This window comes from Sorghum bicolor, chromosome 3, assembly GCF_000003195.3.
Source record: "Sorghum bicolor cultivar BTx623 chromosome 3, Sorghum_bicolor_NCBIv3, whole genome shotgun sequence".
NCBI classification, from domain to species: domain Eukaryota; kingdom Viridiplantae; phylum Streptophyta; class Magnoliopsida; order Poales; family Poaceae; genus Sorghum; species Sorghum bicolor.
In genome coordinates, this window is record NC_012872.2 from 53,670,434 (window position 1) to 53,682,779 (window position 12,346).

Below are 12,346 nucleotides of genomic sequence, written 5' to 3' on the forward strand. Positions count from 1 at the left end.
TAAGAGTGTCGTTCTCTTAAGACGACGGTAATGCACTTTCTTTATATGTCATGGATGGAAATTTATTTTTAGAATTGGTCAATAATGTTGAACATTTTTTCTTGGTTATGCCAGAACAGGGTTAAATACTGCATTTCATTTTAGTAATGATGGACCGATTTTTCTTAAGAGAATGAAGCCGTGACCCGGGAACTCTCATCCGTTATCTAAAAACAAGTATATTTGAAATCTTTTTGAAACGAAGTACATGAAAAACTTTACAATTGAGTGATGATCCCCTATGTTATGATATGCCATTAATTATGCTTTCTTTGGTCAGGATTAAGAAGAATTAGCCCTGCAACCGCAAGGCTGCTAACCAGACTTGCTCCCTGCTAGTTCCTCAGTCCCTCTGTACAGCTGGTCTAAACGCTTGATGATGCAGTGCTATTTTACCGTACCTCTTGTGTTTGGGCCTTGCTCAAAACCATTCACTAGGAGTATAAATACTCAATTACAACCAAATCAATTCCCTGGAAACATCTTTCAGAAGGTGGCAACTATGGACCATCGCTAGCATCATCATCAGATCAGAAGAATATCTGAAATAAAACGTTGGATGCATGAGAAACTTTGGAAGTGACACATATACCTCTGTCATTTTTGCGCGGTTTCTTAGCACTGAGCAATTTCACTTTCTTGGTCCGATAAGGCCATCCTCAGTGGAGGTTTCGTGACCCAGTTTCCAACATATCTATATTTTGAAAACGGTGCTCAAGAGTTTTATGGGGATGAGACTCTCTCTAATCACATAAAACTCTTATTATCTCTCTGTTCATTAATACAATGTCACGTCAGCATATTTAATATGCATGAAACTCTAATACAATTCTCATTGAGATTGGCCTAAGTGTATTGTTATCAATATTGAAACTGGAATGGAATGCCAAATAGCTTTGGAGTTGGTTGGCTGCTGTTATAGGCCAACACAAGAGAAAATATCACTTCCGGCAACAGCCATAAGATCTCTTTTTCCAAGTAAGTACTCCTATACGTATTATTTTGTAGGAATTATAAGCAAGTATTCCTTCGGTTTGCCCATTGCTTCGGCTTAATTTGGCGGAGATGTCGGCTTCGGGCCGGGACCAGGCGCAGGTGGGCCAGGAGGCTCTGGCGGGGCAGGCGTAGGTGGGCCAGGCTTAGGTGGGCCGGGCTTAGGTGGGCTATTGCCGAAGCACTTCTCGCAGCAGTCCTTCAAGCACGCCGTTTTCTTTCTGCTATCTGTAAAATGAGACGGGCAGGAGAAGCATCACATGATTTACTGATGAATTACTGCTTAAAATCAAATGTTTGATGGGCTTTTGACTGTGCACATACTGTGCGGATGGCTGAGGCAGGTGGCCATGGCGCACTGCGTGTGGCTGATGGCCGGCAGGTCCTTGAAGCACTCGTCGTCGTGGCAACCGTTCTTGCACTCGCCGGTGACGGCGGAGACCTCGGCGGCGTCCCCGGAGGAGGGGAAGTCCGTCGACACGGTGGCAGCATAGTTGTCGTGGTGGTGGTAGCAACCCCTGGCGCATGATCTGAAGCACTTCCATGGCTGCTTTTTGTCGTCGTCGTCCGCCGCCCTCGCCGCCGCGGCGAGGAGCGCGGCCACGGCCACGGCCAGGAGAACGCCGACCGCCCTGCCGGCCATCCTCCCGCTAGCGAGCTAGCTAGCTGGCTGGTGTCTCGCTCCACCGTCCAAGGTAGGCGAGCAGATGCTGTAGCTTATTTATGTGCGTGGATGGGTCGAGTGTGTGTGTGTGATGCAACAAGAGCCGCAGCTAGACCGACAAGTCCACTCACGCGCGCGTGCACGTCGAACGCGTGAGGCCGCGGTGCCCAACGCCGCCGGGGACGATGCGTGCACGGAAAACGGAGAGTGAGCGCTGAGCCGATGGAGTGAGTGAGATCCGCGCGGTTAGATTCATGTTTTTCTTGTTCATGCATGGCACTGGCAGCAGGGTGGCAGATGAGCAGCTTCGCATGTCGCGGTTCCATATTTCAACGGCAGGGAGCCTGGGATGCATGGATGGATCGGAGCGTCATTTTCAATCGGGAAAAAATGTGCCATGGGAATGTAATGATCGATGGTATGCACAGAATTTGTAGGTCAATATACACCACTGAAATACCCAACCACACAGACTAGTCAGGCACTAAACAAACTATAAGCTAGTAATTTGAATGCTCCCGCGATGATAAAAAAAAAGTTTAGCAATTGTCGAAAAAAAAAAGGTCCTCTCCTGCTTATCCCCCATCAGACCACCACAATAAACCGGAAAACATGCGCATTGCGTTGATGCGTTCCATCCATACCATACGTGTCAAGTGAGTGTTGAATACTTATCCTTGCGATCATGCTCGGTTATTTGTTCCATTGTAGTACAATAATTTGATCTGATTCATCATTTTTGTACAGCAACTCTTTTGGTTTCTTGGGTTTCAACACTCGAATCAATTTCTACCAATGAGGTATGCGTGGAGTTCGTCCTTAGCTAGGTTTTGGTGGGGGAAAATTCAACTCAGTAAAACCAATGTATATCCTAGAAAAAAAAACAGAAAAAAGCCTTGGCATGGCCACAGCCCTGATTTTGTTTCATTGAAATTGTTCAATTGCAGTGAGGCCGAGGCCCACGTTGGCCTAAATGAAGCCTATTTCCTTTTAAACAGTAAAACAGGTATTTGCTCAGTCTAACTATGTGTCGGAATCACACGATGAGATTGAATACAAAGTAAGGTGAAAAGGAAATAACTTGAGCCATAAACTATTAGCCCAGCACGAGACCAGGAAGATGGGCAAGCTCAACAATGCGCTTGTTGTCCTGCTACCCCAATGGCAGAGGACGGAAAAAGTTAAGGTATGGCGAAATCAATAATATTGATAGCAAAGTGATTTTCAGGTTTTAGGCCTTACCTTGTGGCCGTGATGCAAGAAGGAGCAGGAAGTGGAGGAACGGTCTCAATCTAAGATTGTTGGCCTGTTGCAACCTTGCTATAGAGGAGCAGGAAAGAGCAGAAAGTTTATGAATCAGGAAGTGCTGTATATATTGGCATGTCGCCATTAACGCCTGATGCCTCCCTGATGGCCAGTGCCCTCACGATCTCACGGTGGAGAAGACGAAAAGGCGAGATCACAAATTATCGGAGTCGACGGTCAGACCGAAAGTCGGTAAGTTGGTGCCGGCAGCACCCCATCAGGCCAACAACATCCTAAGTCTAGTGCCTAGCCCACAGTTCAAGTAACGTTTCATCTCAACTGATGCTCATCTTCTACCAGGGCGTTGTGTTCATATTCAGATTTCAGACTCAGTCATTCAAACTTCCAAACTACGCTATGGCTACCAACTATCAGCGGGAGGGGCTTAGGGTTCGGGATCCACGGCGGACAAGATAGGGCGATCGCCCTACCAGGTCCTCCCCCGGTGATTCCCATCTAATCACGATGATACATAGCTTCACAAAGCTGCTCTCCAAGCTCCTGGCTTTGCGGTTGGTGCCACGACTTGACATGGTGGCCAAGAATCAGAATGCATTTATCAGGAATTGAACAATTCATGATAACTTAAATATGTCTAGAGAGCAATGGTGATGATCAGGATAAAGAAGATTCCAATGCTACTGCTGAAACTAGACATTTACAAGGCATTCGACACCTTATATCCTAGCCGTTTCTAGATGTCCTGGTCCTGCAAGCGCGGGGTTTTGGCAAAACCTGACGACGATGGATCGAGACAGCTCTTTGCACGTACGGCATCGTCGTGGATCCTTCTTAAACAGCCATCAATGGCAATCTATCAACCATCCGCCAGGAAAGGGGGTAGTGGGGTGCGATAGGGTGACTCGCTATCACCAATGCTCTTTATCATCACCATGGACGTGCTGCATGGGCTCTTCCTCAAGGCCGGGGCCGATGGGGTGCTGCGGAAGATGGAACCACCAGAAATCCAATTTTAGTGCAGCCATGTACGCTGATGACGTGATTCTATTCATCTGCCCAACCATCTAGGAGGCAAGGGCGGTCAAGCAAATCCTAATCATCTTCGAAGAGGCTTCTGGGCTTAAGACAAACGTGGCCAAATTTTTTATCATTCTAATATACGACAGAGGAAAAGCGCTAGACAATAGTCAGCATTCTCGATTGTTAAGTGTAGTAATGAAAACGGATCGGATACGGACGGATATCACTGATATTATATTTATTTTCATATTTTTGATCAGATTCGGATTCGAATACGGATCATGTCAATCATGTCGGAAAAGATATAATTGGATGTCGACATCACAAATATACGATTTAAATATTCGGATACGGATACGATATCGGATGTTGAATATTCGGACTCGGATACAGACAGATCTGAACCCCTCTAAACGAATTCGGTCTCGAATACGGTCGGAAAATATCCGTACCGTTTTCATTTCTAGTTAAGTGTAACCTTTTCCATTCTAGTACTTGCCACTCAGTACAAAGGATGTGTTTGGCGTAGCTCACAGCAACTTTATGAGTTGTTGCGAGCTGTTTTTTTTTACCAAACACTCTTTTCTAAAATAGCTTTATAGATAAAGCTATTTTTCTTCTCTTCTTGCAAAGACATGAATTAGAATGAAGCTGAAAAAAGTAGCTTATCTTAGTGCGCGCTCTCTTTCTCTTTTATTTATTTTTTTCATCTATGCATGAAATTGCTGGTAAAGCTATTTTGCTAAAACATTTTTTTTAAAATAATTCATTTTTATTTAGAAAGTTGCTCATAAAGCTCTTTTTTTAAAAAACAACTCTTGACCTCTGCCAAACAAGGCCAAAGTCGATCCCCGAATCCCAATTAGTGGAAGCGGTCGCTCGGAAGCTGCCACCATGACATGGCTCGCTCATGGCCAGAAGTGGTCGCCGTCTGGTTTGGGTCAGGTCGGTGCTTCGAGCGGTCCCAATTTATCCTACCACCTTGGGCACGCAAAGAAATAGATGTCATATGCACGCTATAGAATCGGACTTTGTCGAGCGCCCGAGCACTTGGCAAAGGGCCCTCTAGCACTCGGCAAAGGCATTGCCGAGCGTCCACTCGGTAAAGTTTTAATCGGCAAAGACAGTCTTTGTCGAGTGCCACGTGGCAGGCGCTCGGCCAAGGCTTTGCCGAGTGCCATGTCAGCACTCGGCAAAGGCTAACAGCCGGCTCACGGGAGGCGTTACTTGACGGCTCTTCTCGACAAAGTTTTTTTTTTGAAAAATTATTTGCTGAGTGCCACGTGGCTGACACTCGGCAAAGCTGGGAACCACAGCCACGCAGTGCCCAGCTTTGCTGAGTGCCTGCACTCGGCAAAGCTGGGATTTTATTTTTTTTAGTTTTTTTTTTCTGTTTTTCACTCAATTCACACTAGACAAATACGACAACATACATAACATATGTAATAGAACCCACATAACATATATAGTCACAAATCCACACATGCATCCATCAATGGTCATAAATCCGCATACACAATAGTTCACATTCATCCAGTTACAAATCAGCATACACAAAGTTCACAAATCCGCATAACATGTCCACCACAAGCATAACATGTCCATATCACAAGTCCGGCTGCGACCCGGCGTCCCCGTGTCCCTGAAAAGAGCCCTCACCTGGCCACCCCTGCTGCGCGTAGTGCGGCGGCCAACCTACTGGGTGCTGAGGCGCGCCACCTGACCACGACGACCACCCGTGCGTCTGAGGCGGAGGAGGAGCGCCACCTGGCCATGTCTACTGTGGAGTCTGCCCAACCGGGCACCCATGGCTGGAGAAGCACCGTCTTGAGGAATGGAAGGTACCATAGGACCATCTCGGGGATTATAGACTGTTTCTTCTGGTCAGGACTGCTCTCTACCTCCATAAACCTAGAGGCTTTGCACTTTGGACAGTGCGTTGCTCCCTTAAGGTCGTCTCCCCTAAATAGGACACACCCATTGGAACAAGCATGGATCAACTCATACGGCATCTTAAGTGCATGAAGGAGTTTCTGTGACTCGTACGTATTTTTGGGCAGCGTGTGACCCTCCGGAAGCATTGTGCCCAGAACTGTCAACAAGAAATCAAAGCCATCTCAACTGAGGCTCAACCGTGACTTCACATGTAATAGACGTCCAAATGGCATCCAGTTGTGAAACTGAAGTTTTCTCATGAAGGGGCTTCTGGGCCGAAGACATCATAAGGTAGAACGCTTTTGCGACTTCACCAAATGTTTTATTCAAGAACTCCACGGTCCCATTAATTCATGCATTGCTCTTTGTTGCAAAGCCATTGTACATCCACTTACGGTTAGCCATCCTCTATCATACATATGTGCAAGCGAGTAATACAACCAGCAATTGCATCTACATGACGTTCCTACCATCTAATAGGTGAAGGATAGGTCCTAATCCCACCCGTGGAGAACAACGGGGAGGTGCTGCCGAAACTCCGACTCGGACGGGAGCAGAACATGGAAGCTAACCATCTACGCATCCATAGGCTGTCCAAAAAACGTGGACAATCCTAAGCAGATACAGCTGACGAATATGCACAGACACGCATACCAATGACTGTATCTTTTTTGGACGGGAGACGCCTAACTGGGTTACGCGACCTAAGTACGATAAGAATAAGGGATGCAGGTTAATTATGTCTAGGGTGGTGGTGAAGACAGGCTAGCAGCGCAGTGACGAGTCGGTGCAGTGGCGAGGCGACGCTGTGCCGAGGTGCTCCGAGTCCCCTCGACAGGTCCTGCTCTGCAAAAATAAGAAAAACAACAATATAAGTAAAAAAATTTCGGCAGAACCTTTCCTATACGGAGAGGTTTCCAAAACCTGCAAAAAAGAAGCCAGCTCGATGGCCAACAGCACATATACGGTACGAAGGCCACACAAGGCCAACAACCACATATATATCAACACAAGGCATGTACTAAACTTCTCTTTACATGTAGACATTGCTTCAAAGTAGTAGAACAAAAAACAATTAAAAACACTACAACTACTACTATCACTAACTACTTACTACTACTAACACTAACTACTTACTACTACTACCGCTAACTACTTACTACTAACACTAACTACGTACTACTACTAACACATATATATATCAACTACTAACACATACATATCAACTACTACTAACACTAACTATTTACTACAAGAACTACTAACACTAACTACTTACTACTACTACTAATACTAGTAATAGTAGAACTTACCACCTTGCCGGTGACAACACCAAGGCGACGGCGGGGACGACCGAAGCGATGTGAGGATCCACGGCACCTCCCTTCTTCTTTCTTTTTCTCCCCTTCTTCTTCTTCTTCTTCTTCTTCTTCTTCTTCTTCCTCCTTCCTCCACTTCCTCTCCTCTTTCTCCTACTCCAACCTCCCTCCTCTTCCTCTCTGTCCCGAATGGGGAGCCCGGCTCCGATGGCTGGCCAGTGGCGGTGCGGGCTGGCCGGGATGGGGGCAGGGGCGGCCTGGGATGGGGGCAGGGGCGGGCGGGATGGGCTAGCCAAGGCGGGGCGGCGCTAGGCGGGCTGGCGGGGGCGGGCTGCGGGGGAGGCGCGGCGTGGGGGCTGAGCAGGGGCGGCACTCCAGCGTGGGGCGGCCGGCGACCGGCGGGGAGGGGGGCGGTGCGGGCCTGGTGGCGATGTCTGGATTTTAGACATCCGACGTTGCAACTTTCTCCAAATCTTCTCAAATTTTAACCATAGCTTCCACATGCGATAACACGACGCGTCGCCAAGTTTCGTGATTTTCGGACTTTGTTTGGATTTTATATAATTTTAATCCACTTTCCACGCACGTAACTCGACATGTTACCTCAGCGAGATGGTCGAGATTTCATGTGAGGGCCTGAATACGGACTCAAAATACACCTAATACCATAACTATCATTTTTTTAATCACTTTGTTGCGATACTTCATGTACCTGCAGTTGAAATTTGAATTATCCAAAAAAACACAAAAAAACAAAATAAATTAGTTAAATATAGCAAAAAAAAGTCAAAATGGCCCCAAACTTTAAAATAGAGTTTCAAATAGTGACACAAAGCATAAAAAAAACTCAGTTCAAAAAACCAAAAAAAATAAAAATTATTTGTCGAGTGCCACGATAGACACTCGGCAAAGAAGGCTTTACCGAGTGTCGGGCCAGCTGGCACTCGGCAAAGAACCTGTCTTTGCCGAATGCCAAACGGAAGACTTTCGGCAAAGGGGACGGCGGCCGCCGACGTTAGGTGGACTGGAACTTTGCCGAGCGCGCGCCTTTACGAGTGCGTGGCGCTCGGCAAAGAGGCTCTTTGCCGACCGCCTGTGTTTGGCACTTGGCAAAGAGGTCTTTTCTAAGCGTCTGACGTGGCGCTCGACAAAGGGCCGTCTTTGCCGAGTGCCTCTTCCACAGCGCTCGGCAAAGTATGATTTTCCTGTAGTGCAGGAAGTTCTTTTGCGAAGGCTCGGACGCGTCTTTACAAGGTAAATGCATGGTGGTCTGGCCGTCAGTCTGCAAGCCAACAATAATGCTAGGGGCTCAGGGTCTGCGATCTCAAGTTTGTCGGGTATGCTCTCCAGACCAAATGGCTTTGGTTGTAGAAGACGGATCACGATCGGGCGTGGAGCCAGTTGCCGATGAAGACTGCACCACGGATTCAGAGGATTTCTTTAGGGCGTCAAACTTTTATGATGCTCGGTGATGGCCGCATGGGCCTCTTTTGGGAAGACCGTTGGCTGCAAGGAGAATGAACAAGGACAAGGCATCATGTCTCTACCAGCTAGTATCGAGGCACACTCGTGCAACCCAAACGGTCAGGCAAGCATTGACACAAAGGCAAAGGGTTCGGAGCATCACGGGTGGGCTATCAACAATAGCCATTGCAAATAGCTGGAGCTTTGGGAAGCCATGGAGTCCATCCAGTTCAGTAAACAGTCGGACAAGCTCATATGGTAATTACTCCGCCCAGTCCTCATATAAGATGCTACATACTGGATCCACCAAGTTCCGCGGTCACCAACTCATCTAGAAGACATGGAAGCCGCTGAAGGTGAAAATCTTTCTTTGGCTAGCCCTTTGACGTGGACATTGGACCGGGGACAGACGACTGAGACATGGTCTAGAGGCGAGAGACTTGCTTCCTTTGTGATCAAGAGCAGGAATCAATCGATCGCATCATCACCACACGTTATACGTTGTGACCTGTGGCACCGCATCCTCCAAGTCCTAGGCCGACAATTACCGCAACCTGCATCGACAACCTTGAGCTTGAGCTGGTGGAAGCGCCTTCAGTCCGGTTGTGACAACCTGCAGCGATCCGGCAAGCATTCTTAATTTGTTCACCCTTTGTCTCTTGGCATGTGTGAAAAGAGGGCAACGCTAGATGCTTCAGTGGTTCTTCGTCCTCAGTGAACGACCTCTTACAGATCATCAAGGACGAAGGAGCTTGATGGATACAAGCCGGCGTGAACGGGCTCAGAAGCTTGGTGGGGTGGTAATGGTGTATCGTCGTCCTTTGAGGCTTCTTTAATCTGGCTGTTTATGTCATCATGTAGCCCTTAATTCAGATCTGGCGCGGCCACTACAGAAAAACTCTTCTTTGTCGACTGCTAACACCTTTCGCCACCTGCCAAATATAGGATAGTCGGCAAACATGCTCTTTGTCAGCAGTCGGCAAAGACGTCCTTTGCCGACTGCCTAGCAGGTGGCAAGGAAAAGCAGGTGGCAAAGAGCCAAAGGTGGCTGGGGCCAAACGACGCCCATGGCCGTCCCCTTTGCCACCTGCTTTTCCGTTAGGCAGTCGGCAAAGACTTCTTTTTTTATCTTTGAAATTTGAATTTAGGTTTTGGTCATTCGACGTTGTCACTTGCTCCAAACTTGGTCAAAGTTTTTTCATAGCCTCCACATGCAATAAGAGTGAACCTTAAAAGGTTTTGTAATTTTGTAACCCTTTTTGCTATATTTTATTAATACATTATTCAACATGAATATCATTTTTCGAATGGCTAAGTTTTATTATTTCATGCACTATAGTTCAAAGTAAGATTATGTAGTGGAAAAATCAATTTAAAGAAATTAATTAATGAAATATAGCAAAAAAGTCAAAAAATCACAAAACTTTTTGAGGTTTCATGTTATCACATGTGGACCCTATAAAAAAATTTGAGAAAGTTTGGAGCAAGTTGCAGTATGAGATGAACAAAAACCAAACATTTCCAATATGATCACATGCGCAAGCGTTTGAGTTTTGTACATCTGACGTCACAAACTTGCTTCAAATTTTTTTCAAATATTTATCATAGGCTTCTCATGTGATAACATGAAACCTCAAAAAGTTTCGTAATTTTCTGATTTTGTTTGAGTTTTATATAATTAAATGTCACTTCTACCACATTTGGATGATCATGTTCTGTGGATAAGGACTTCAAAATTTTGGGTTAGTTTTTGGATATGGTCTAAAAATACATTATTCAACATGAATATTATTTTTCAAATGGCTAAGTTTTACTATTTCATGCACCTATAGTTCAAAGTAGGATTATGCAGCGGAAAAATCAATTTAAAGAAATTAATTAATGAAATATAGCAAAAAAAGTCAAAAAATCACAAAACTTTTTGAGGTTTAATGCTATCATTTGTGGAACCTATGTTAAAAATTTCAAAAAATTAAAAGCAAGTTGTAGCTGAAAAAAGAGAGGAGGAAAACACAAAAAATCTTTGCCGTGCCATGGTCTAGGGCAGTCGGCAAAGAGGATATAATATAAAATTGCCCAGTGCCTTTGCCGACTGCCTTTACCTGGGAGCAGTCGGCAAAGGTCTTTACCCTAAAATAATTGGACCGGTCCCTTTGCCACCTGGCTTGCCGTTAGGCAATCGGCAAAGACTCATTTTTTTTATTTTTGAAATTTGAATTTAGGTTTTGATCATTCGATATCGTCACTTGTTCCAAACTTGGTCAAAGTTTTTTCATAGCCTCTAGATACATTAAGAGTGAACCTTAAAAAGTTTTGTGTATTTTTTTTAATTGTATTTTTGGTCGCCTAATCCAACTTTGATCTGCATGTGCATAAAATATTGAAACTTAGCCATTCAAAAAATGATATTTATGTTGGAGAGTCTATTTTGAGACCGTGTCCAGAAACTTACCCAAAATTTTGAAGTTCTTGTCTATGGAACATGACCATCCAAGTGTGGTAGAGGTGATTATTAATTATATAAAATTCAAAAAAGTCAAAAAATTACAAAACTTTTTGAGGTTTAATGTTATCACATGTGGACCCTATAAAAAAATTGAGAAAGTTTGGAGCAAGTTGCAGTATCAAATGAACAAAACCCAGACATTTCCAATATGACCACCTGCCAATAAAGGCAGTCGGCAAAGAAGCCTTTGCCACCGGCCAATAAAGTCGGCAAAGAATCATTTGCCACCTGCCAATAAAAGTAGTCGGCAAAGAATTTCTGTTCTGAAAAAAATTAAATGTCTTTGCCACCTGCCCATCTAGACAGTCGGCAAAGAAATTCTATTATAAAAAATTTAAGAAAAGCCTTTGCCGACTGCCGCGTGGCAGTCGGCAAACAGAACGCGCTCCGTCATCTCACAACGGCGTACATCTCCTTTGCCGACTGCTATGTTGACGGGTGGCAAAGGCTTTGCCGATGGCTTTCCACTTAGCAGGTGGCAAAGATTTCTTTACCGATAAAATCTTTGCCACGTATTCTTTACCGACTGCCACTTGAAAAGTAGTCGGCAAAGTCTTTACCACCTGTTTTATGGCCTTTGCCGACTACCGGCAAAGAAGAGCATTCCATTGGTGGCCTCAGGTCACAATCTCTTGTAACGTAAACTTGCTTTCTTCTAATACAATGGTACGCACACTGTATTTGAGAAAAAGAATGTGTGCAGTAAAGACTTGTAGGGTTCTTTGTTAGTTGAGCTTTAGCTGGTCCCACCAGTTTTTGAGATGTAGCTCCTGTCAGTGGGAAAACATATATTGCTGCCCTAGAACAATTGCTGGTTTGTAGAGTTCTGTTGAACAAAATATTTTCACAATTAACCAAAGTCAGTGAACTAGAGGCAGATCAGAACCGAAGAGATCTACCATTCATCTGCCTATATATGGTTAGCAGCATCTCAGATCTCTGGGTCAAAAGATGCAACGTGGCACAACGTGCCATGAATAATGTGACAAAGTAAACGATCGTGCAAATAATAATAAGCTGAGACTAGCCGCCAAAAACTATAGGAGTAGATCTCAGATCTGTAGAAAGAAAAGAAGCACTGGATGCCAGCATATATAGGAATTGAAAAGGCTGTCACTTGATCCTTTTGTTTAAGACCAT

General features: G+C 45.1%; 1 protein-coding gene across 1 annotated transcript; it reads right to left on the bottom strand.

The window, feature by feature from the left end:
• On the bottom strand, nt 784–1,714 carry LOC110433276. Its single transcript, XM_021455055.1, has 2 exons — nt 1,357–1,714; nt 784–1,260 (listed from the first exon to the last, which is right to left on the bottom strand). Exons 1-2 carry the CDS (start codon nt 1,673–1,675, stop codon nt 1,091–1,093), a joined length of 489 nt encoding a protein of 162 aa, XP_021310730.1. The 5' UTR covers nt 1,676–1,714; the 3' UTR covers nt 784–1,090.

Coding starts and splice junctions, on each gene's coding strand:
- LOC110433276 (XM_021455055.1), bottom strand. CDS start 1,675: ATGGCCGGCAGGGCGGTCGGCGTTCTCCTGGCCGTGGCCGTGGCCGCG. Junction 1,261..1,356: donor CTGCCTCAGCCATCCGCACA/GTATGTGCACAG, acceptor CTCATTTTACAG/ATAGCAGAAAGAAAACGGCG.